This window comes from Terrapene carolina, unplaced genomic scaffold (assembly GCF_002925995.2).
Source record: "Terrapene carolina triunguis isolate 2854851 unplaced genomic scaffold, T_m_triunguis-2.0 Scaffold68, whole genome shotgun sequence".
Taxonomy (NCBI): domain Eukaryota; kingdom Metazoa; phylum Chordata; order Testudines; family Emydidae; genus Terrapene; species Terrapene triunguis.
The window spans coordinates 15,686,117-15,713,144 of record NW_020664419.1 but is presented as its reverse complement, the minus strand read 5'-3'; the positions used below and the strand labels follow the sequence as shown (position 1 = coordinate 15,713,144).

The window sequence follows — 27,028 nt, the reverse complement described above, 5'->3', positions numbered from 1 at the left end:
CCTTCACTCTTTAAAAGAGACAGGAGAATTTAGATTGCTATACCAATAAAAAGGATGCACCTTAAAATACCAAATCCATTCAGGATAATAAAAATGCATAACAAATATTTCACCAAACTAATTCAATCATCTGAAAACTCATAACTATTTATCATTGCTCTCAAACATTTGGGAGGAGATTCTCTGCTGGGTTACCAAAAGCTGCCTAGACTTATTTAAAGTGATGTCAGTATGTTGAAAAGCTCTTTGTTGCTTTTGTATGTAAGCAGTGTCGATTTGTCACTTTTATCAACTCTTTGGAACTAATTAGATAATGAAGTGATGGCAGTCTTGATTGCTGAACATTTATAAACATTTAACTTAGGGTGAACATTTAATACAACTGAAGCAGGAACATTTAATACAACTGAAGCAGGAATAAAAAGTATCTGCATTGGTACCTCATCCAGCACCTTTTCCAAAGTCTGCAGCAACACCAGTACAGAGGTTTAACTGGACCTATGACTGACTCACACAATTTGCCATTTGCTGCAAACTGTGAGAGCAACTGAGGGTGGTATCCCTGAAGCAACTGACCTTACTTGCCTTATGCTGAAGTTTGGCTCAGTTTTGGCTTGCAGTTCCACTCATATGCTTAGAGAGGAGAAGGGTAAAGTTCCAGTGCCTTGTATAGGAATTAGTCATGAAACGTATGTAATTGTTAACAGGAGACACATGTCTGTTTCCCAAAACATGTAGCAGAAAGTTGATTCCAGGGCCCTTTTTGTTTTGAACAGAATTTTGATTTTATCTTGAGACCTAAATGGAACCCTAAAAAATGCTGAAGATTATAGGCCTGGTTTGTGTCAGTTTTAGCCAGGCTGACCCAAGACCTCCCTTTTGGCAAGATTGCCAGTCCATACTCTGCCATGCAGGCAAGAAACGGAGATTAAGGCTCCCCTTATGTTCCTGCTTGACCCCATTCAGACTTCAGGTACAAGAGCACAGACCACTTCCCTGATATTCCCTTCTGCAAGCACGTGTGCAGGGAAGGGATGTAGAATGGCGAGCAGTGACCTGGATGTGCCCCTCATCACATAGCAAGGAGTAAGCTTTTCCACAAAAAGAGATGGCATAAAACTTACTCCCTATCTACACCAACAGGAGTGAATTGTAATTCTTGGCAGTTACAAATTTGTTCTCCCATCTGCTCCTGGTGAGATGCAGTTACGTATCACCCCTAAGCAAGGCTGATTGTAATACGAGGAAGCCAATACAATATCTGTGGTGAGGAATCAGTGATTTTAAAGCCCACACTTTAGGCATCAAGAAAGGAACTGAAGATAGGTGAAGCTATGGTCAAAAGACCTCAATGAATATTCAGACCCATAAGGAGAAACGTACCTGTCCCTCACTGCCATTGTTTCTAGCTCGTGATGCCAAGTGTATGGCATGTCAAGAGATGGGAGCTGCACAGGCAAATGCCCACAGAGAGGAGAGGATTCAAGGGAACTATCCTTAAGATTGTTCTGTGAGATATAAACATCCAATTCTATATCCCACCCTCCCACCCCCCAGATATATAAGAAAAAAACATTTAAAAAGCCTAACCCTGTTTTCCAAGCTATAATTCAGTATTTGATCTCAGACTCTAAAACTTGTAAATTATGTTTCACCCACTGTTTTTCAGAGGTATTCACTGCAATAGCCCCTTATGACAGTTTGCAAGAAGTCTAGTATGGTCAAGGAGCTTCAAATCAAACTGTTCTCAAATTGTACAACCATTCGTTATGTAATGGGCACCAAAAGCTGAGGAAGAAAACAGCAGTTTGATTCATTTGAACAGCAAGATGATGAATTAACATCAGTTTGAAAAATATGTTATCAATCTCCCTTGGGTTATGAACAAAAAAGAAAATGTTCTTGTTGTTGAAGAAATTTGCTTTTGATAAAGAATTATATCCTAGTGTTAAAAACAGTATTTGTTGATACATGACTGTCCAAACTTGTCTGCTACATTCCAGATATTACAGTCTTTTGTCACCAAAAAATAAATCTGGTGCTGTTTTCCGTTCTCATTAATATGAAATCTGTAACTTGCAAGAGTTATAAAATTTATTACAAGTTGGGGCCCAAAAATAAAGTTAATTTGTAACTTTATAAGTCAAAGTTACATGTTATTACTCTGTAGTGAGTGTGTGTGTGGAGGGGTTGCTGACAGAGAATGAAATCTGACAGGTTTGAAGACTTTCTCTTCTCTGAATCTAAATCAAAAGTCGTATCACCAGGCAGTTTATTCTGGCACTTAATGTGATGGTCAGTGTCAAAAAATCATGAATTTCTCATGAACCGCATCTACCACAAGTCATGAAACAGTCCTCTCTCATAAAGTATTTACATTTTAATCTTTTAGATCCATTTCATTAAATACGAAAGTCATACCTGCGCTATGGAAGTGACAGGTTTTTCCCTTTAGATTAAACAGACAATTTGCTAGTAAAATTACTTTAGAAATATTTCTATGGGATATACATGCCTTTTACAAATCCTGCCTAGAACCTTAACACAAGATCCAGATCCTTTAAATATTCCTGTGACCACAAATCACATCTCAATTCATAGAGCATTAAAAAAATTAGTCTCCCAGTGATGGGAACAATATGATTTCTCATAAGATTTTAGGCTAAATGTAAGAAGATCTAAAAATAAGGCAAGGAAATGGCTGTTGTCTTCACTTTAATCCTTCAATTAAAATGAACTTTAGTATTTATTAAAGTCAGAATCCCAGAATAATCCTCTAAATCTGTGTCATTCAGACACACCATATGAGGAATACCAGTCATTATGATTCTCCCCTCCCCAATCCTGTTGACATTTCCATTTTCACTCCTATGTCATTTACAGATGCAGATACACAATGATGGCTTTGAATTTTAAAGAAATACAGGTCAGATTAGAGTCTCATTCCTGTTGATGAGATTTTGGCAGACTAGAAAAGTCTGCAGAATAAAAATGAGTAGTGCTAACTACAGAACTAAAAGACGGATCCCTCCTTTTATAATTTTGCAGGCACTTCTATGTGTGTGTAGCATCTCTTTTGTGTCTTCCTACTCCATAGCGTACCTTTTTATGAAGTTTCATGCAAGAAAATATTCTATTTTGAGAGACAATTTAACACTGAATTTTGGGTTGCTGTAATTACTTACTTGGAAACTTGAGGGCTATTGTTTCCTGTACTGGCTCAGTTTGAAGAGAACTCATTCAACACTCTCTGCTAAAGGTCTGGTCTACCAAAAAGTGCTTCAGATAAGCTACATGCAATACAAGTACTACCATCTTGAACAGCATGCTATTTCAATGAACTTATATGCTTTTGGAATACTTCAGATGTTTTCAGTGCTCATCTCTGCCTGAGGCTGAAACCATCTAAGGGTATGTCTACACTACGGGATTAATTCGAATTTGGGAAACAGGTTGTATAAATTCGATTGTGCGCGGCCACACTAAGCACATTAATTCGGTTTTTAACCACATTAATTCGGTGGTGTGCGGCCACACTACCCCATTAATTTAAACACAGTAATTCGGTGGTGTGCGGCCACACTAACCCTAATTCGAATTAACAAAATCGATTTAGGCGCTACTCCGCTCGTCGAGGTGGAGTACAGAAATCGATTTTAAGTGCCCTTTAATTCGAATTACCTGGCTCTGTAGTGTGGACGGGTGAAGGGTTAATTCGGATTAACGCAGCTAAATCCGAATTAAAGTCGCAGTGTAGACCAGGCCTAAGGAAGAGCTGTCGAGAATAGTTTAAATGAGAAAACAGCACAAAGAGTGAATGGATGAGAAAATTAGGGCATTCACAAGAATTTACTTTCTCAGTTCCTGCTCCCTGATCCATTTCTCAAATTCAGATCTTCTCTCAGCAGATCTTTACCTCTCTCACATAGTTGATAGTCTAACTAAATAAGGCTTCTTCTAGCTCATAATAGGAATATCATGCCTAACGTACCATATGTGAAGCTCTTTAAAAGAAAAGCATTCAAAAAGATATGAACATAAATGAAAAATAGGCACACTTATCTATTTACTTTTATGAATGGGGTGCACATAATAAGCTTATTATAATTATAAAACCATGTGTTCACATGCTACTTACAGCCTTCATAAATATCTGTTGGTATGTGGACTGCTGCATGCTGGTAAGATATTTGTCGCCCAAAAACAGCATCTTCTTCAAACACTGGTCTGATTTTCTGGCTTCCAGTTTCAGTCTCGTTCTTTTCAGACTTTAAAGGAAAAACATTGAAAGGACAAAATATTAAATTTTACGTTAAGAACAATTTTATTCACATTTACCTCTTGGCACAGAATAGACTCAATCTTTCTCTAATAGCTAGGTGTGTGTATATGTCTCTCTCTCTCTCTCACACACATACACACTATCCTCTCTTGCACTGGTTTTAACCAAGAGATCCTCCATTAAACTCAATAGAATTAAAACTGACATAAGGAAAAGGTGAAACCAGCACTATACACCAAGATTAATATTTAATATATATAAGGAAAACACACACACACAATGCAATGCAAGAGCATTTAATTTTATTGCATGACACTTATTCATAATTAATTAGAGCTACAAGCTCATTCTAAAGCTGTAGGTGGAAAAGTGTAAATACGATTTATTTCCATATTCCTATTAGGAAATTATCTTGCAGATTGCAAATCCTAAATTGCTACAACATTGTACATTTCATAAGTAGATTTTACATAAACAGCTCGTTTGGCCTATAACAAGAGAAAGAAAGGAAATGAACATGATATAAGTATTCACAGGATTTTTTTTTAAACTCACCATAACACTTAACTACTTGGAACAGCAATAATAAATATAAAAATAAAGTATCACTATATTGTTATTTTTAGTATTATACACAAAGACACTGATTTTGTAAGATATATTATGTTTTTAAGAATAATACAGATTTTAACCAGTCAAACATAACTGTCTTTAGATTATTAGTGATGCGTTTCTATGCTGTCCATCACTGTAGTATTTAATCATACTCAACCAAATATCAAGGCAACCATAGGATGGCTTGATTGAACTATCACAGTCATTGAAATATCAGAATATCAGGGTTGGAAGGGACCTCAGGAGGTCATCTAGTCCAACCCCCTGCTATCATCTCATTAGCTGCCCTACCACTTGTCCTAATGCAGTACTAGTTAAAGGTTTGAGTGTAATACAGGGTAGTGTGATGTTTCACTGCTCCAGCAGGAAAGCTGGGAGGTATTGCACTTTGGAAGACAGAATGTCTGCCAGAGCTCCTGGGGGAAGAGAGTCTGGGCAGCCCAATACTGGCTATTTTTATGGCATGCAACTGACAGCTCTCTGAAAAGCCAGAGCAGAGAAACAACCATGTTCTTGCCTCCTCCACTCACCCTCTTTGGGGGAGCAGTAGGGGCAGCAGTCCTATGATCTCTTAAGTGCAGAAAGAGTGATTCTGTCTGTCTCTCTTCAGGCAGTGCAAGGATGTCAGGAGGCTCCTAACACTCCTGTCTGACCTGGGTATCCACATAAGCCTGAGTCAGAATTTACATGAATAGGTAAAATGTGTAGAACACGTTATAATCCTTAGTCCCTATTTAGGGCCAGATGGTGACATATTCACATTGATCAGCATTTACCTTCACAAGTAGTCCAATGGACTTAAGGCCAATGGACTAACATATGTCAGCAACTGTAAATTGTTTACAGTCTAGCTCTTCTACATTGTACGTAGAAGTTTCTCTTGTTTTGTGTGTGATGGAATTTAGCGTTAAAATCAGGAAAGTAGATAGAGTAGGATACATCTGCACAATGTTGCATGACACATTTCAGTTTAACACACTATCCACCCCCCCCTTAAGAAAACAGGAGTCTCAGTAAGAAGTTCTTGGTGTTATATCTAGATTTTAAACAATCATACTAGATCCAAAAACAGTGATTGTTTATAGATTACTGTATTTGTTTATGATTCAAAATGATGGAACATTAACATCGCTCTAGACACAATGTAATTTGGCCCAATTAATGTTTTACCATAATTCTTGCTTTTCAATTACAGGGCAGTGTAAATGTTTCCAAGTCTGAAATGCCGCCTAACAGTTAGCAAATTTTGGTGTGGTGGTCATAAGTTATTTTCTGGCCTCATGCTGTCCAAACTAATGAGCTAGATTAACTCTGTAAATGAGATTCCAACAACAGGTTGTTGATGTGAGAAAATTTCTCTCATGCCTGCACACCATTTGATTAAACAAATCACCAAAAATACCTAGCACTGTCATTTATTTTGGAGATCAGCACTAACAATCTCAAACTCTATGTTGACATGCTCAGAAAAGAATGCTGGGGCCCGTCAAGCCACATTACCACTATAAAATGCCAGAACTATGTAGTGTTTCCCCTCTTTCTCGACAAAGATTATTTGTTTTGAGTTTGCGGAGTTTTTTTATTTCAAAGCTTCACTATAGTCTGTTTTCCATAAAAGTAGTGCTCCCAAGAGCGAGCTTTCATATTTGACTGGAAGGATTATAAAAACTCTGTATTCCGCTGAACATGAATCTCTGCAATCTCTTTTCTGCAAGGATTCAATTCAGTTCTGAGTAAGAGATATTAGAATCGTTGATTGCAAATACAGGCTCAGATGATTGCATCTTGCCAAGGGGGGAAAGGCACACATCCCAGAGCGTTCTCTAGGCGAGGTAATCTCTCTTTGTTCCTCCCCTATTATTCTCTTGGGATAGAGGGGGAGTTAGCCTGCCCACTTCCCACCCACCTGGCATGGCACCTGCAGGTCCACTCCGATGTTGAGCTATCACACAGGGGCCTTATGCTTTCACACAAGCTCTAGCCCCAAAGACCCCCTGAAACTCCTACCAGCACTCCTCCCCCAGATGAGAACTCTTGCTGTAGAGATCATCAAGCCAGGGTATGTGATATTTTCTGTCTATGCTCCATGGGCCCAAAGGGAGAACTACATAGATCTGATAGTTCATTCACTTACTTCCCTCAACTCATTTAGATTCCCTCCCCACATGCATGGCTATGATCATGGTCTCTGTGGCCCCCTGATGCAAGGGACTGGGCCCAAAGGATTCACATAGAATGCACCAGCAGCCTGCCTTCAAGTGCCTACTTTTGACCTTAACTGGGCTGGCATAGAAAGCCACTGTGATGACAATGGGTACAACCCAGACCCCATTGCCCAACAAATTTGCCTATCTCCCGTCCACAATCTACAGGCACCAAGTGGTTTAAATGGTGCCTGGGTCCTTCCAAACTGGGTGAATTTCACTCCTAGTCACTAATTGACAAAATCCAATTGTCATAATGATTTCTCAGTAATTAATAAGAATTTACCAGTTCCCCCTGAAAAATATATCTTAATTAGAATAATGTAGACTCAGTGTAACACTGTCCAAGACAGAAAAAAAACAGTGTATTTTCATTAACATATTAATCACACAACAACAATGAGAGAACTAAGAATTATGTTTCTATCAATAGACTAAAATGTATTGGCTACATTTTTAATATCCAGACCAACTTTGTTTTCACAAACATACCACAAAGCACATATATTGTGAAGGAAAGTAATCTAATGTAGCTTGTGAATACAATTAAAATCTAACTCCAACCAATTTCTCTCTTGAGGCAGGAGCTTGAAATGCAATCAATAATGGCACAGAAAAATCCCACAGGAGACAGAAGCTGAAGATTAATTTTCCATCTATTCGAACTCGGCCTACACTTATTGAATTACATTCTTACTACCACTGACAGTCAGCAAAATCTCTCACTTATTTCTCTGAAATAAATCTCCAGACCAATTTCTCCCTGCCCTGTTTAGCAGATACCATCCGTTTCTCCTTTCAATTCACATTTGTACCAGTTTAGGACATTAACTTTAAGAAATACATTTTCCCCCCATGCACGCACAGTTCAGCACCAGAACAGAGGGCTGTGGATGTTGTGACTGAAGTATTTATTTAGGATTCAGGAAATGTGGATTCTGCCATAATCCTTCTTTGTGACCTTGACCAAGTTGCTTACTGCTTGATCTGAAGTAAACTGGAGACTCCACCCCTACATCCCCATTCCCCCCACCCAACAATCAGGCCCTTAAACTCTATGATCTGGAATAACAAAGACACGTATACATTGGTTATAACACTGAGCGTTGCAACACCTAACTTTTAGGCACTGTAAAAAATCACTGGAATCCACAAACCCTGGGTTAGGAGCCTAACTCCCTATACAATGCCTGGGGAGAGATAGGTGCTTAAGAATGGTATCCACAAAAACTACCATGTTAGGCAGGGAGACACCTAAGCTAACCAATGGGAGATACCAATGAGAATGGTGTATCCTAAACCCCACTCTTACCAAAAAGTTAGGTCCCTAAGACTGTGCTTCAGGTAGGTATCTATCTCTGCTTGCGATCCACAGCTGGGAATCCCTCTCGGAATCAGGCACACTTGGCTGTGTCAGCTGTTCTTGCAAGAAATGCTGGAGGAGGAAACAGTGGTGTCTCCCTTATCACTTTCAGCCCAGTGGTTAAAACACTCACCTGAAAGGTAGGAGACCTGAGTTAATTTCCCCTCTGCCTGATGAGAAGAAAGATTCCTGTTCAAATCCTATCACCTCTAAGGAAAGTGGCCCTAACCAGTGGGCTATGGGATATTCTGATATGGCTCTTCCTCAGTCTCTCTTGTTGAAGCTATTCCATTTGGGAAACACAATTAAATGGTCATAGGAGCAAGAGGACTGGCCCCTTGTCTCCCACCACCCAGGTGAATGCCCTGACCACCCAGCAACAGAGTCATTCTCATTCATCTTGGACCCAATGACTGTTGAATTATTTTTCCACGGTGGAACAGCTTCAACAGAAGAGAATGTGGGAGCCAGCATAAGAATCTCTCATAGCCCACTGGTTAGGGTGCTTACCTGAGAGACGGGAGACTGTACTGAAATCATCTCTCCTTATCAGGTCAAGGGGAACTAGAACCTGGTCTCCCACGCCCTGAGTGAGTGCTCTAACCAGCGAGTTAAGGTTATAAGGGAGCCACCACAAACTCCTCCAGCTGGATTTTGAATGGACCACAATCTGCAGGTAGATAGTTGTTCTCCCACCTATCTCTCCCTGGTTTGAAGATTATGTTGGGTTTTAGGCATCTGGATGTCTACAGTGAGAGATTGCATGCATGCCTGGAGACAGAAACTTAAGCATATAAAGACTTTTACAGTGAAACTTTAGGTGCTTAGTGAGTTTAGGCAGGGTTACGCAGCATTCAAATGGGGGTTTTGTGGATTGCAGTGGCATCTAAATCTGAGGTTTAGGCGCCTAAGTCCCTGTGTGGATCAGGGCCTATGTGGCTCAGTAACCCATATGTAAACTAGAGATACTATCTTCCCTACTTCACCCAGGTTATTGTGAATGCAAATTCATTCAGGCACATAAGGTGCTCAGATATTATGGTAATGGGTGGCACTGAGACCGATCTAGAAAACAAACCTACAGAACTACAGATATAGGTCTGGTCTATACTACCCGCCTGAATCGGCGGGTAGAAATCGACCTCTCGGGGATCTAACTCCACCAGGGGAGGTGGTGGTAAGCGCCGCCGACAAAAAGCCGCAGAAGTCGATTTTGCCGCCATCCTCACAACGGGGTAAGTCGGCTGTGATACGTCGAATTCAGCTACGCTATTCTCGTAGCTGGATTTGCGTATCTTAAATCGACTCCCCCCTGTAGTGTAGATGTACCCATAGACAAACACCTTTAGAAAACTTTTTCCCACTCACCTGTGGAGAGTGGGTTGAGGTTTTGACTACTTTTAAGTTTCATTTGTTTTAGATAGAGGAGTAAAATATAATTTGCTCTTTCATCATGATAGTAACAGGAAGGCGAGCAGATTTCCCCCCCCCCCCCCCGCTATTAAATTTTCTTATAATTTTAAGATCTGTGTATAAGAATTTATGCTGTATTCCAGCAAAAATCCAGTAGACTGCATTAAGAGGGTGATAAACCAAAAAATCCTTCCATAAACACATTAAAATATTTTTGATTCCTGCTTCCTGTAGCTGTTAGCAACGGATAGCCTGAAAAATAGAACTGTAGTTTGAAAAATACCATGTAACTGAAACAAAACAAAAATTACTCTTGAATTGTTTTCTTTTGGCAGATTACTTACAGATGCACACCAAGAAAGTTACTCTTGAAGATTTAACACAGGTGCCAAATGGCACAGGGTAGATTATGCTATGAAAGGTGGAAATAGCTTTACTAGCTGCTAAACAGATGCAAATCCAAACCAAAGACAAATTATAATTCCAGACAATTGTTGTGCTTGTGTGGCATGGACAGGGATTGACATACCTAATAATTTCACATGATTTTGCTGTCTAGAGAATATGTTTTGTATGGCTGCAAAACTTCCTTATTTATGAGTAACATCACAGATTGGATTCAATCATAAGAATGGTGTTATGAATTTAGAGGAGTAAATGGTGCTATTCTGTGTCACTCTCTTCTTTCTCTCTTCCCGTAGAAGTCTTCATGCTTTGCACAAGTTTTCCATCTTCACTTTCAAGCTTCTGCTTCACTTAATTCTTGCCAACATCTTTCTTTATTTCAGTGGCTTTCAACCTGTGGTCTGTCCACAGTCTATGTCTAAGGGGTCCACGGAACAGTGGTGTTCAACCTATGAGCCTGGAGGTCTGCAGACTAGGTCTAAGATTCCCAAGGGCGTCCGCACCTCGATGCAAAATTGTTTAGGGTCCACAAATGAAAAAGAGGATGAAATAAAGCAGTGGTTTTCAATCTGTCTCACTGCTATGCTCCTTCCAACCGTCTCAGCCTCCCATATGCTCATTTTCCATTTCTGATCCACTCATCTTGATGGCTTCTACCATGCTAACAGATAACGCTTGGAATTCCTTGCTTCTCCTTCTCCATCAGGCCATTCATTCATACCCACTTTTTCTAGAAAGTTTTTCCAGTGATAATCCAGTAGATACACATGCACTCATACAGATGTGTAATGACACAGACTGCTCAACATTGGCCTGAATTATACGGTCTGTCTGAAACTGGGCCAGTTCTGCAAATCTTTTCCATGCACGTTTTGCTTACTCAAGAGAAATGTGCCATTGAATTCCTAGGCCCTGATCTTGCAATTTACCTCACCCTGTTTGATTTCAATGGGGCCCATGTAGGTATGTCTGCGTCCCGATCAATTGCAGGATTAAGGCCTATAACTATAAATTATTTCAGGTCCTTTCTTCATAGGTGTTAGTACAAAGCCTAGTACAGTGGGACCAAAACCTGTCTTGGGCTTCTTGGCACAGTCACAGTATGAATAATATATGACAACAACAATAAATATCAGGAGCAAGAGTTTGCAAGATCCAGCCCTTAGGCCCTAATTAAGCAAGACACTTCAGCATGTCCCTGACTTTAAGCACATGAGTAAATCACAGTGACTTCTATGTAGTCTGACAAAGGCGAGCTATGTAGATATTTAATACAATCTGAGAGCTCACATACCACAGAGATAGGCAACCAAGAGATAGGTAGAATCCGTATACTTTTACTACAAATCATGCAATATGCTGCATCATAAAAGGAAATTCTAAAGGCTGCCTTGTAATCATTTAAAATACAGCTTAAATGTATATATTTATAGTCTGTTTTGGAAATAAAATGATTTTCAGAGGCTATTGATAGGTACATCTCCAATTGTTTAGTAGTATGAGTAATCCAGATCATTTGTGGGGAAAAAAAAAGTTCTCTAAACTTCTTTGGTCAGAAGACAAAAACTGGAAATTTTGAAAGAAAAGAATTGAGAAATGTCCAGAGCTCCTGGCTCCATTTGGATGCCTCAAGAGTTGTTTTTATCCTCACATATCGTACGCTGCTAGAGCCAAGAAATGAAAAGCTTATGAGAATTGAAATGAATAAACAAATACACAAATACACTTTTTTCAATACAATTTCAGTTCAGATTGAATTTAGAGTTGAGAATTCTCAGTGGTTCTTGTTTTAGCCAAAATGGCTTACTCCTCATAATTATAAGTCCACAAACATGGAGATAATAAATAGCACTACTTTAGAATTCCTAATACACTTATTCATATAATATATTGATGTGTCTATTACTTAGTTTTTAAATCTCAACAAATGTGTTTTATTAATCAAATAAAGAGAAACATAAGATCATATCCAAATCTTTTGCTCGGGAGTGGCATGTGTGGTAATTTTCACAGTATCCTTTAACTGACACATTTATGCATTAAAGAAAAATATTATTAGCATAAAGCCATTATGTAATATGAACACCATTAAAATGTCTTCTCCTTTTAAATGAAATAAGTATCCAGTCAAATTTTAGGTGCCCCGAATTTTCAGAGTTACCTGCTGTTAAATCTCAGAGTTGGGTTTTTTTTTTTTGGGGGGGGGCTTTTTAAAATAGATTTGTAACACAAATATTATTCTCAGATAGGGCTTCAAGTTTTATGATTATTACATGCAATCCTCCACCCCTCAAATCTGCCCCTGAAAACAATTAACACCCAATTATATGAGCTGGGTTTAGAGTGGGAACATTTTTCAAAATTTATGGAAATTCAAATAAGATTTAGGTTTGACCATGTGTGATGGGGTGTACTAGGCCCAGAGGCACCATGCTGAGGTGAGTCCTCCGGGTGGCCTACAGAGGAGCTGTAGGGGAGCAGCTAATCAGGGACCAGCAGGCTCATATAAAAGGGGCTGCAGAGCTAGAGAAGTTCGGTTACTGCTTGGAGCTGGAAGAGCAAGAATGGTGTTCCTGGCTGGCTGAAGGAGCTGCAGTACCAGGGACAGAGCAGTGCTTGGCAGGGACTGGGAGAGCAAGACGGAGCTCCTGGCTGGGGACTCAAAAAAAAAGATTGCCTTGAGGTAAGGGTGAAGGTGAAGGGGCCACATGGGAAGTGGCCCAGGGAACAGTAGCAGCAGCAGACTTAAAGAAAAGCAGCAGGTAACTACTATTTATAGGATCCCTGTGTTGGGGCATGGAGTAGTGCGTAGGCCTGGGTCCACCCACCAGGCACAGGCTCCCTGAGGAGGAAGTTGTACCAGGCCCAGAGAGGGGACTGAATACCCTGATGGGGGTCAACAATTACTGAACTTTGAAATACCCCGGAGGGAGATCTAATGAACTAATATTGGGTGGTGGCTCAGCTGGAGGGCTGGGATCAAAGGAGATGGCTCCCTAAGAGAGTGGAGAAATGGCTTTGAAAGGCAGCTCAGAAGGGGCTGAGATTGAAGGGCTGACTGATCACTGAGCCCAGGGATAGGGCTACATATAAGGACAGGACAGAGACCATTGAGACAGGCCCTGTTACCCTGGAAGGGGTCTAATAGGTTTGGATACCTACGAACTGCGTGTCACTGGGCCGGAGGGCTGAGTCACAGAAACCCGGCTGAGAAACATCTGATGGGGTCACCATAAGCTGAGAGAATTGCAGACACACACCCGGCCAGGGGGCAAGCACATGAGGTGAGTGCACCCAGTTACACCACGATTGTAATCTCTTTTGGTCTGAGTTCTCATGAACACTCCTACAAGCAAAGTTTTGTTCTCATGTACGTTCTAGGAAAGTGAATTTCAAACCTGGAGCCATGATTCAGTCAATTAAAAAACAAAATTCATTTCATGATACAATATTGCTAGATTCAGGTGGGTTCAAAAAATAAATAAAGGATAGTCCAGCCAATCAAGGACCTGTAAGAATACCATTTGACTTTAGATGAATAATGAATATCAAATAACGGGTGAAAATCAACAATCTGCAAATTATCCATAGGGTGAAATTTGCTTGCATAGATCATTTACTGAACAACTCAGTATAATGAACAAATTTATACAAATTGGGATCTTTTCAAGAACAATATACAAACAGAAATAAAGGTCTAAAAGCCAAATAAGTAGTTTATAATAAATAATTTGACCAGCCCTAATAATTATTCAAATAAACATTATCCTATCCAGACTTTTTTAAAATTTGATAGCATACTGCAGTTTTATATTAAATCAAGATATTAAAAAACCTTCTGTAAAACAATTACCTAAATGTAAAAGCTTGATTCACTGTTTTTAATAATCTACTCTCTTTTTGGCATGCAATAGTTAATTTAAACAAGTATTTAAGATGAATAGAGCAACATTAAAAGCACTGAAAATAATTCAATGTATATTTTAAATGAATTAAGTACTCATGGAATATGACAGATTGACCATTCTGCAGATGGAAAGACCATCTTCCCACCTCCTGAGTCATGCGGTCTGACTAACCATATTCTTAGGTTTAACTTTTTGTCACATTCTGGGCTGCAATGCAGCCCATATAGGGGTGCTTAGGGTCAGACTTGTCTACATTGTCTAACAAATTGTTTTAATAAGTATCAGTGATTAAATTCAGAGCAGAACGTGTTTTTTATTTTATGCAATCATTCTTTTTTGCCAGAGCTTTATCAAGAGCCTGCAGTAGACAGAAGTATGTGATTGTATTCAGAATTTTACTGTAGCTGAATAAAGGCATATAGTCCCCCACTCACACCCACACACACACAAATAAAGATTAAAACCATTTACACTTTTGTCACAGCCTTCTACATGTATTTAGCAATTTTCTAGCAGCTGAAAAATTGCATTACATAAAATGTCAATGAAGAATTGTTAATATACAACACATATTTAACAGTTATGCAAGAACTAGGGCTGTTTAAAAGTATATTGCAGCTGCTGATTTACAATAGGTTACATTATGGTTAGCCCTTAAATAGTCGTAGGAGGGAGCAATGATCTAGTTCTACTTGCATGGCTTAAATAAGGCCTAGGGTAACCTTTACAGTAAGCACCGTACGTCCCATTTCCAAAAAGGACTTAGGCACTCAGGTTCTAAGCCTTGGATATATTTAGGTGCCTAAATCTCCTATTTAGGCACCAGTGACAGTCTCAAAATTGGTGCTCAGCTGCTGCCAAACCCTGTAGGTGCCTAAGTTTCTGCCAGTCATTATTCACAAAGCCACCTCAGCCCCAACACTGCCCCACAGCTAACAAGCACCTCGGCACCCTCACTCAAGCTGGCCACAGAGTGAGATGCAGAGAGACACAATTTCAGCTGCTAGCATATGGGCTACCTAAGTGGCTGGCTTGACTTGGATAAGTTCGCAAGCAGACAGAGGCGCCTATCTCCTGACAATCTACCAGACGCACCAAGTCAGCCGCTTAAGCCCCTCACATCTCCCCACTGAGCTCCTCAGCATTTCACTCCTGGCTAGCTTAGGTGGCATGCACTCAGCTAGCTGGCTTTGAGGATCGCTTTCTTAGGCATCCTACTCTCTCCATGAATATTATAGGGAGTCCGGGCACCTAATTTGGACCTGAAGATTCCACTAGGCTGGAAGGTTGAGTGGAGCAAGGCCTGCATACCTTTATGGATCTGGGCCTCAAAGGCCTAAGTCTCATGAGATGTATCATTCCCATAACTAATGGGTTGCATGGGAATTGGGCTCTGGAGTGTCTACGTCACTTTTGGGAATAAGATGTGGCTCCTAAGTCATTTAAATGGTTTTTGAACATTTGGCTCCTGATTACAGTTGCAGACTTAGTGCTAAAGTGACATACTAGCTCTTTTTTATATGTCCAAGATTATCACAACAACAGAAAAGAGAACTCAATGTTAAATAGGTCTGGGCAAGAAACAGTTTTCCCATCCCATGAGATTTTGACATTTTTTCCCATCCCAAATTGGGACAAAGTTGAAATCGGGGGGAAAAAATTGAAAAAAAAAACAACAACCCCCAAAATTGTTTCTAGTAAAACCTGAAATATTTTGTTGGATAATTTCTGTTTTTGTTTTGACCGCTTTCTTTTTTAAAAAAGCTTTTTTTAAGTATAAATTAATGTCTAAATTAAAGTCACTTCAAAATGAAAACCCACAATTTTTAGTTTAGAAAACATTGACATGTGATGTTTCAACCATTTTGATGATTTTTTTTAAAAAACAATTTTCCAGTTGAGAAACTCAAGATGACCCTTTCAATTTTTACAAAAAGGGCATTTTCTGTCTGAATGTTTTCTGATGGAAAATCCCCATGCAGGTCCAATTAAAGCTCCTTATGAGCTAGGCATCCTTACCAGTTGGACGATAGGTAAATCTAAGGCACAAAGCCATTTGGTGCAAGTACTTAAAACTTGATTGTTTAAAGCAGGGGTCGGCAACCTTTCAGAAGTGGTGTGACAAGTCTTCATTTAATCACTCTAATTTAAGGTTTTGCGTGCCAGTAATACATTTTAACGTTTTTAGAAGGTCTCTTTCTATAAGTCTATAATATATAACTACACTATTGTTGTATGTAAAGTAAATAAGGTTTTAAAAATGTTTAAGAAGCTTCATTTAAAATTAAATTAACATGCAGAGCCTCCCGGACCGGTGGCCAGGACCCGGGCAGTGTGAGTGGAGTGCCACTGAAAATCAGCTTGTGTGCCACCTTCGGCACGCGTGCCATAGGTTGCCTACCCCTGGTTTAAAGTTTAATTTTAAGTTTGAGCACGTTGCCCTAAGTAGCTTGCTTAAGATCACAAAGTGAGTCACTGGCAAAACTCTGGCAGTACTCTGAATAGAGTACCCATCTACCAGTCTATACCTAAACCTAGGTGGCGCTTCATAATAACAGATGTATTACTTGTATCAAAAAGGAGAATATCATTTCCATGACTAGTTTATTATTAGCCACAAATTATTTTATTTGGTAGTGATACTCAAGAAAATATTTTGAGGGCTAAGAAATCATTTAGCAATACATTATTGAAAAAATTACATAATTTTTCTTTTTTTGTTAAAAATAGAAGTTGATAGGGATACAGCAATTAGCAATAAATCAGAATAGCAACTAATTTTTTTCATGGAACAATTTCAAATATGTCAGCATTTTGTAATCTCTAGCTGTCAAGGAAACTTTGATGCTAAACTCACTGACAAATGGTTTATTTTTTTATAGACATTTCCATGGTATTCATAAGTGCAATATGTGGGCCTGCAAAATATTAATGAAGTAAAACTCACAACACTATTTCACAGATGGAAAATTTGAGGCAGAGAAGTTTAAGGACACAATTTTCAAAAGAATGGACAAAAATCAATGGTCACTTTAGAAAGTTTGTATGTAATTTGTTGAAGATTATATAGTAAATCTGTGGCAAAACACAGGTTAGTGAAGTCCCAGTTTAGTGTCTTGAAGATGAAACTATCCCAAACTGACTGATGGCCTATTAGAAAGGTCTGAAACCTGCACATTCGTATGCACAGAGTCCCTTTGCTGATGTGAATAGCCCCACTGAGTTTAGTGGGTCCACTCATCTGTTTAAAATTACTCACATACATATTTGTAGGTATGGCCCTGAAGTAAGTCATACAATATGGTCATTGCTATCACTAATGCTTAGGAACAGACTGTATTCCAATAATGTATATAAAATAGGGCTGTCAAGAGATTAAAAAATTAATCACGATCAATCACACTGTTAAACAATAATAGAATACATTTTCAAATATATTGATTTCAATTACAACACAGAATACAAAGTGTACAGTGCTCACTTTATATTTATTTTTGATGACACATTTGCACTGTAAAATAACAAAAGAAATAGTATTTTTCTATTCACCTAACACAAGTACTGTAGTGCACTCTCTTTATCATGAAAGTTGAACTTAGAAATGTAGAATTATGTACAAAAAACATGGATTCAAAAATAAAAACAATGTGAAATTTTAGAGCCTGCAAGTCCACTCAGTCCTACTTCTTGTTCAGCCAATCGCTCAGACAAACAAGTTTGTTTACATTGCAGGAGTTAATGCCGTCTGCTTCTTGTTTACATTGTCACCTGAAAGTGAGAATAGGCATTCTCATGGCACTGTTGTAGCCGGCGTAGTAAGATATTTACATGCCAGATGCACTAAAGATTCATATGTCACTTCATACTTCAACCACCATTCCAGGCAACGTGCATCCATGCTGATGACGGATTCTGCTTGATAACAATCCAAAGCAGAGCGGACCGATGCATGTTCACTTTCATTATCTGAATCAGATGCCACCAGCAGAAGGTTGATTTGCTTTTTTGGTAGTTCGGGTTCTGTAATTTTCGCATCAGAGTGTTGCTCTTTTAAGACTTCTGAAAGCATGCTCCACACCTCATCCCTCTCAGATTTTGGAAGGCACTTCAGATTCTTAAACCTTGGGTCAAGTGCTGTAGCTGTCTTTAGAAATCTCACACTGGTACCTTCTTTGTGTTTTGTGAAATCTGCAGTGAAAGTGTTCTTAAAATGAACATGTGCTGGGTTATCATCCGAGACTGCTATAACATGAAATATATGGCAGAATGTGGGTAAAACAGAGCAGAGGACATACAATTCTCCCCCAAGGAGTTCAGTCACAAATTTAATTAACGCTTTTTTTTTTTAACAAGCATCATCAACGTGTCCTCTGGAATGGTGTCTGAAGCATGAAGGGGCATATGAATGTTTAGCATATCTGGGCATGTAAATACCTTGCAATGCCGGCTACAACAGTGCCATGAGAATGTCTGTTCTCACTTTCAGGTGACATTGTAAAGCAGAAGCGGGCAGCATTATCTCCTGCAAATGTAAACACTCTTGTTCGTCTGAGCAATTGGTTGAATAAGGAGTAGGACTGAGTGGACTTGCAGGCTCTAAAATTTTACATTGTTTTGGTTTTGAGTGCAGTTATGTAACAAAAAAAAAAATCTACATTTGTAAGTTGCACTTTCATGACAGAGATTGCACTACAGTACTTCTATGAGGTGAATTGAAAAATACTATTTCTTTTGTTTATCATTTTTGCAGTGAAAATATTTGTGATAAAAAGAATATACGATTTGATTTCAATTACAATGCATATGAAAATGTAGAAAAACATCCAAAAAATTTAATAAATTTCAATTGGTATTCTATTGTTTACAAGTGTGATTAAAACTGTGATTAATTGCAATTAATTGTTTTTGAATTAATCGTGTGAGTTAACTGCAATTAATTGACAGCCCTAATATAAAAGCATAGAGAATTTAGGGCTTATCAGAAACAATTCTTTTCAAGGTTTAAAATTGGATATTGAAGTCATCCAGGTAGAAATTCAGGATTTAATCTATTTATTATTTTTCAAGAGACACATGCAATGTGCTTATCTTTCCCAACAATCAAAGTGACGCTTTAGCTAGCTGAATTTACTGTATATGTTGAAAACTTTGATTTTTAAAAATAGAAACTAACTAAAAGATTTCTGCCATCTTCCAAAGCAAAACCATGTAAAAAGTATAATAAAAATGTTGATCTATTAGGTCAGATTTTTCCTCTCCCAACAGTATAGTAAATATGTTTGCAAGCAAGAACCTTTTTGTTTATTTTAAATGGTGCATCAAAAGCCAGGAGTGTGCTTACTTAATAACAAAAGATTAAGCACGGTTTTCCTAACAGCCAGTAGCAATTGAGTCTGAGATGCAGGACACTAAAATTCATAGGCATGATTTCCACAGCTGAGAAACAGGACAACTGATGTTGAGCAATGACTTTGAGGAATAAGATCATTTCAACCAAATTAAAAGTGTATAGCAGCAATCAAAGGAGAGCTGATATGAAAGTACTAAATTACAGCAGCAATTACACCTGACTAGACAGCAGCTTATCAGCAATTCAGACTACACTGGGAAAAGGTGCTAGAGCTAGACATTTACACAATAACTGTAGGCGTTCTAAGACAGGCAAGTGCCGACGGAGCACAAACTGCCCCTTTGAAAAGATGAATGTAGATGTACATAGAGGAATTTCAACAGCAGGTAAACAAGGATGTTATGTTCCTTTGATATGTAAGATTATCCTGGTGTTTGGACAAAACAGACTTGAGAGAGACAGAAATGACAACTTTTGAAAGGTGTTAATTATTGGTGAAACTCTCCCAGGTGTGCAGAGCAAGATGCATAGCCCTTATTCTCAGAGATGTTGAAGCAGAGGCGCAGTAGTTGGCGCGTCTACATAACATTTACACCACTGAGAGGGGTTTCTATGCTGATCCTGTATAGGCCAATATGGAGGGGCTACTGGTCCAAAACTTATATGGATCCAGTAGAAACGAGCCCATGCATAGTGGTGCACACCACCTGCAGTCCGTTTTTCAGTTTGTAGCCTGGAACAGCAGCTACAGAAGTCTCAGTTGAAGCTTAGCAGCCCCCTGTGGATTGCTGGATCCCATTCTCCAAAACAAAAACAGCGTTCCCTGCACAAAGCCTAATTATGTACAAATTTGTGTGAGACAATTTCCCCTTTAAAGTCCACTGTTAAAAATTTTCTCAGGCAAAACTCAATAGCAAGTTTAGGTCCTGATTCTATAGTGTCATTCAAAGGCTCAACACTTTACATTATGGAGAGACTATAGAACCACTTTAACCCAGCCATACTCTATCGTCCCTTTATTCTAGTTAACTGTATAGCAGTTCATAAGAACATAAGAACAGCTGTACTGGGTCAGACCAAAGGTCCATCTAGCCCAGTATCCTGTCTACCGACAGTGGCCAATGCCAGGTGCCCCAGAGGGAGTGGACCAACAGGCAATGATCAAGTGATCTCTCTCCTGCCATCCATCTCCATCCTCTGACAAACAGAGGCTAGGGACACCATTCCTTACCCATCCTGGCTAATAGGCATTAATGGACTTAACCACCATGAATTTATCCAGTTCTCTTTTAAATGCTGTTTAGTCCTAGCCTTCACAACCTCCTCAGGTAAGGAGTTCCACAAGTTGACTGTATGCTGCGTGAAGAACTTCCTTGTATTTGTTTTAAACCTGCTGCCTATTAATTTCATTTGGTGACCCCTAGTTCTTGTATTATGGGAATAAGTAAATAACTTTTCCTTATCCACTTTCTCCACATCACTCATGATTTTATATACCTCTATCATATCCCCCCTTAGTCTCCTCTTTTCCAAGCTGAAGAGTCCTAGCCTGTTTAATCTCTCCTCATATGGGACCTGTTCCAAACCCCTAATCATTTTAGTTGCCCTTTTCTGAACCTTTTCTAGTGCCAGTATAACTTTTTTTAGATGAGGAGACCACATCTGTACGGAGTATTCGAGATGTGGGCATTCCATCGATTTATATAAGGGCAATAATATATTCTCAGTCTTATTCTCTATCCCCTTTTTAATGATTCCTAACATCCTGTTTGCTTTTTTGACCGCCTCTGCACACTGCGCGGACCTCAGGATTAATACACCATAGCCATAGAAGAATCACCATCTCATCTCTGAGAGTCACAGTTTACTCCCGTAAAACACAACTTAACAAACCATAACCCTTAAATCACAACATGTCTTCCCAACCACACATGATAGTATATCCACTAAAGTGCAAGACAATTCTCTGCAGATCTGAGTTGGGACAGTCACAACGCAACTAGCAAGACTGATGAAGGTCTCTTCATGATACATTTTATATAATTAAAACCAATTCCTACGCACTGGAGATAAAAGCATTGCCTGCTTCACTGGCAGTATCTTTTCTGCTGGCACTGCCTATCCTGGCAGCCAGCTATCTTCCTCCTGGCTCTCGTTCACAGGTCTACTCATTCCCTTTCTCGCCAAGTCCAGAGTGCTTTACATTTTCCAGGCCAGATTGTGTAAGCTGATTGGGCACACTGACAACAGCATGGTGCACAATGAGACAGAAAAGTAAGGGCTGAGGGTCACCATTCTGTATCCTTACTATATTCAGATCAAGATGCCCTGACATCATTATTTATCATATACTTCATAGTAGCAAGCAAGTCCCAATCAGGATTTGCTGAGCTAATTGTTTTGTTGGTGAGGCAGAGTCAAGGCTCCAGCCATTCCCGACCTCTGCAGGCAAACTCATGGAGTTTGCTTTCCTCACCACAATATAACCCATAACATAGATGGCTTGCTGAGGGAAGGATGGGGGCTCATGGGATGGGGGTACATCATCTAGTCCTGTGTGGTTCTCACTCCAAGATTCTGGGCAAAAAAAAAAAGACCATAAAATAATACCACCAGTCATTTTTCTGCCTACCCCTAAGATATGACTTTTTGACGGTGACTACCTGTTTCAGCATTAGATACATCTTGTGTTCATCACATTTTAACTGTTTTTAATTCTGTGAAATTTTTATGTGAAGAGTCCCATTGTTCAACTCCTTCAACAATTTCAAACTAGACTTCAGCTGACTTCTCCAGAAAGTTCCTGTGTCTCTTTCTAACATTTGCATGAGCTTTGGCAACATTTTGTGGTTGATCCTTCTGTCTTTCTTTTTCTGCCTCTCTGCTCATGCCTAATATTTTGCTGAAGTGTCTTTGGCTTTGGTAGTGTGGTAATTGATAGTCTATACCAGGAGTGGATGACTTGATCTGAATAAAATAAATTGTTACTTCGTCTAAAACCAAATCTAAACCTTTTTGGAAGGTCAGAAAAGATCCATTTGATTATTTTTATTATAAAACAAAACAAAAGCACAATTCCCTTTGTATTTCCTATCTTCCTTGGAACTGGTTGTACTGAGATCCCATGAGGTATTCAACCAGATGTAATGCAATCTAAAAAAAAGTATGCCCAGTCTTGCTGAACGTCTACTGAGAATGTGTGATCTTGTGAGGTTTCCAGCCCAAAGCATTTTGGATAAATTAGGATATGCAACAGATAGATGTCAAACCAAAGCTCCAATCTAGAGCCCAATCCTGCTTTTACTGAAAAAAAAAATGGCAGAACTCCCTTTTTTTCTATGATTCATTGACCAGATCCCCAGCAAATACAAACTGCTAAATTCTCAAAGTACTTCACTGGTATTTAGCTATAAAACCAACATTAAAACCAATTGAATTTGGATAGTTACGAGTTTGAGTTCTTTAACTGATCCTCATGTCTTTGTCCTGCACCATATACAGCCTTCACCTGAATCCTAATTCCATCTCATAATGCATTGCTGTCTTCAGCTATCCCTAGTCCAATTCTAGTACTGTTTGCAGCATGCTCTTGGCTGGTCCCATTTCCCCCTCCTCAATTTTACTAGCCTCCAGTGTTGTTAATAGTAATATTTAGTACCCTAAATGTTTAACTCTGTAGAAACTTTAACTCATCGGTTCATGCTGATGTTAATTGTTGCTATATGCTCTGGCTGTTTGCACTGTAATACCCAGACAAACAGAAAACCAGTAGATAATACCAACCCAAATACAAATCCCCACAAGTTACACATGGAGCATAGAATCATAGGATTGGAAGGGACCTTGAGAGGTCATCCAGTCAAGTTCCCTGCACTTATGAGAGGACTAAGTATTATCTAGACCATTCCTGACAGGCTGCTCTTAAAAATCTCCAATGTTGGAGATTCCACAACCTCCCTAGGCAATTTATTCCAGTGCAAAACCCCCCTAACAGATAGGAAGTTTTTCCTAATGTCCCACCTCCCTTGCTGCAATTTAAGTCCATTGAGTCTTGTCCTATCCTCAGAGGTTAAGAAAAACAATTTTTCTCCCTCTTCCTTGTAAAAACATTTTACGTACTTGAAAATTGTTATGTCCCCTCTCAGATTTCTCTTCTCCAGACTAAATGAACCCATTTTTTTCAATCTTCCCTCATAGGTCATGTTTTCTAGACCTTTAATCATTTTTGTTGCTCTTCTCTGGACTCTCTCCAGTTTGTACACATCCTTCCTGAAATGTGGCGCCCAGAACTGGACACAATGCTCCAGTTGAGGCCTAATCAGCGCAGAGTAGAGTGGAAGAATTACTTCTTGTGTCTTGCTTACAACACTCCTGTTAATACATCCCAGAATGTTCACTTTTTTTTGAAACAGGCGTACCACGGCCACTGGGAGCTACAGGGGGCCGTGCCTGTGGACAGTCAATGTCAGCAAAATGTCTTGCAGCCCACAATCATATTACCCCGATGGGCCACATGTGGCCTGCAGATTGCCCACCACTGTTCTATTCTATTATCTAAATCATTGATGAAGGTACTGAACAGGACCCAGAACTGATCCCTGTGTGACCCCACTCATTATGTCTTTCCAGCATGACTGTGAACCACTGATAACTACTCTCTGGGAAAGGTTTTCCAACCAGTTTTGCACCCACCTTATAGTTACTCCATCAAGGTTGAATTTCCCTAGTTTGTTTATGAGAAGGTCATGCGAGACAGTATGAAAAGCTTTACTTAAGTCAAGATATACCACATCTACCACTTCTCCCCCCCATCCACAAAGCTTGTTACCCTGCCAAAGAAAGCTGTCAGGTTGGTTTGACATGATTTGTTCTTGACAAATCCATGCTGACTGTTACTTATCACCTTATTATCTTCTAGATGTTTGCAAATTGATTGCTTAATTATTTGCTCCATTATCTTTCTGGGTACAGAAGTTAAGCTGACTGGTCTGTAATTCCCCGGGTTGTCCATATTTCCCTTTTTATAGATTGGCACAGTATTTGCCTTTTTCCAGTCTTCTGAAATCTCTCCCGTCTTCCATGACTTTTCAAAGCATGTATAGATTTCCCCCCTGCCTCCCCCGCAGGTAAAAATTTCCATATGATAGATTCTGAATAAACTGACAGTTCACTATATGAGCAACTGAAGAGTTAAAGAAGTTTGGCATGAGGCAAGTCTAAGAAAGTAAAAGTTAGAAGAAAGTATCAGAGGGGTAGCCGTGTTAGTCTGGATCTGTAAAAAGCTACAAAGAGTCCTGTGGCACCTTATAGACTAACAGACGTATTGGAGCATAAGCTTTCGTGGGTGAAGACACACTTCGTCGGATGCATGTAGTGGAAATTACCAGAGGCAGGTATAAATATGCAGGCAAGAATCAGTCTAGAGATAATGAGGTTAGTTCAATCAGGGAGGATGAGGCCCTATTCTAGCAGTTGAGGTGTGCATTGGTGATCTTCGAGAAAACACCATCCTAGCCACCATGGATGTGGAAGCTCTCTACACAAACATCCCACACACAGATGGAATACAACCTGTCAGGAACAGTATCCCTGATGATGCCACAGCACAACTGATTGCTGAGCTCTGTGACAATTATTTCAAATTTGGTGACAATATATACCTCCAGACCAGTGGCACCACTATGGGCACCCGCATGGCCCCACAATATGCCAACCTTTTTATGGCTGACCTGGAACAACGCTTCCTCAGCTCTTGTCCACGCAGGCTCCTTCTCTACCTACTCTACACTGATGACATCTTCATCATCTGGACCCACGGGAAGGAGACTCTGGAAAAATTCCACCACGATTTCAACAGCTTCCACCCCACCATCAACCTCAGCCTGGACCAATCTACACAGGAGGTCCACTTCCTAGACACCACAGTATAAAGAAGTGATGGTCACGTTAACACCACCCTATACCGAAAACCCACCGACCGCTATGCCTACCTTCATGCCTCCAGCTTCCATCCCGGACACAACACACGATCCATCATCTACAGCCAAGCACTGAGGTACAACCGCATTTGCTCCAATCCCTCAGACAGAGACCAACACCTACAAGATCTTCACCAAGCATTCTCAAAACTACGATACCCACACGAGGAAATAAGGAAACAAATCAACAGAGCCAGACATGTACCCAGAAGCCTCCTGCAGCAAGACAAGCCCAAGAAAGAAACCAACAGAACTCCACTAGCCATCACCTACAGTCCTCAGATAAAACCTCTTCAACGCATCATCAGTGATCTACAACCCATCCTGGACAACGATCCCTCTCTTTCACAGGCCTTGGGAGGCAGGCCAGTCCTCGCCCACAGACAACCCGCCAACCTTAAGCATATTCTCACCAGCAACCACACACAGCACCATAGTAATTTTAACTCAGGAACCAATCCATGTAACAAACCTCGATGCCAACTCTGCCCCCATATCTACACCAGCGACACCATCACAGGACCTAACCAGATCAGCCACAACATCACCAGTTCATTCACCTGCACGTCCACCAATGTAATATATGCCATCATGTGCCAGCAATGCCCCTCTGCTATGTACATGGGCCAAACTGGACAGTCACTACGTAAAAGGATAAATGGACACAAGTCAGATATTAGGAATGGCAATATACCTAAACCTGTAGGAGAACACTTCAATCTCCCTGGACACACAATAGCAGATTTAAAGGTAGCCATCCTGCAGCCAAAAAACTTCAGGACCAGACTCCAAAGAGAAACTGCTGAGCTACAGTTCATTTACAAATTTTACACCATCAGCTCAGGGTTAAACAAAGACTGTGAATGGCTAGCCAACTACAAAAGCAGTTTCTCTTCCCTTGGTGTTCACACCTCAACTGCTAGAAGAGGGCCTCATCCTCTCTGATTGAACTAACCTCATTATCTCTAGACTGATTCTTGCCTGCATAAGACACTTTAGCAAAATATTAGACATGAGCAGAGAAGCACAAAAAAGACAGAAGGCTCTACCTCAAAACGTTGCCAAAGCTCATGCAAATATCTGAAAGAGACAGAGGACATAATTAAGGAACTTTCTGGAAAAGTCAGCTGAAGTCTAGTTTGAAATTATTGAAGGAGTTGAGCAATGGGTCTCTTCACATAAAAATTTCACAGAATTAAAAACAGTTAAAAAGTAATGAACAGAATAAAAGACAGAGCTGTAGGATTAACTAAGAGATACCTTTTCTTGGACCATCATTAAGGGAGCTGAAAGGCTAGGAACCTGCTGAGAGAACACAGGAACAGTTGAAGCAGCAGAAATGTAGTTGACCTTTCGCAGTCACACTGGGCAAGAATTATTTCTGCAGCTAAACCAGAGATTGCTTACTATTCAGCACATGTCTGGAAAGACATGACTTGGATGCAGAAGTACTGTCTGAAAGGCGTTACATAAAGGATTGTTTCAAGTCTGATGCCTTGTCTGTAGCTGA

General features: G+C 39.8%; 1 protein-coding gene across 5 annotated transcripts in view; it reads right to left on the bottom strand.

The window, feature by feature from the left end:
• Nucleotides 1-27,028, bottom strand: part of CACNA2D1 (calcium voltage-gated channel auxiliary subunit alpha2delta 1) — a 658,640-nt gene that overhangs the window by 272,003 nt on the left and 359,609 nt on the right. For all 5 annotated transcript variants that reach the window (XM_026648660.2, XM_026648662.2, XM_026648663.2 and 2 more), the window contains one exon: nt 4,139-4,268. In XM_026648660.2, coding sequence (XP_026504445.1) covers nt 4,139-4,268 — 130 coding nt within the window. The remainder of the gene's footprint in view (nt 1-4,138; nt 4,269-27,028) is intronic.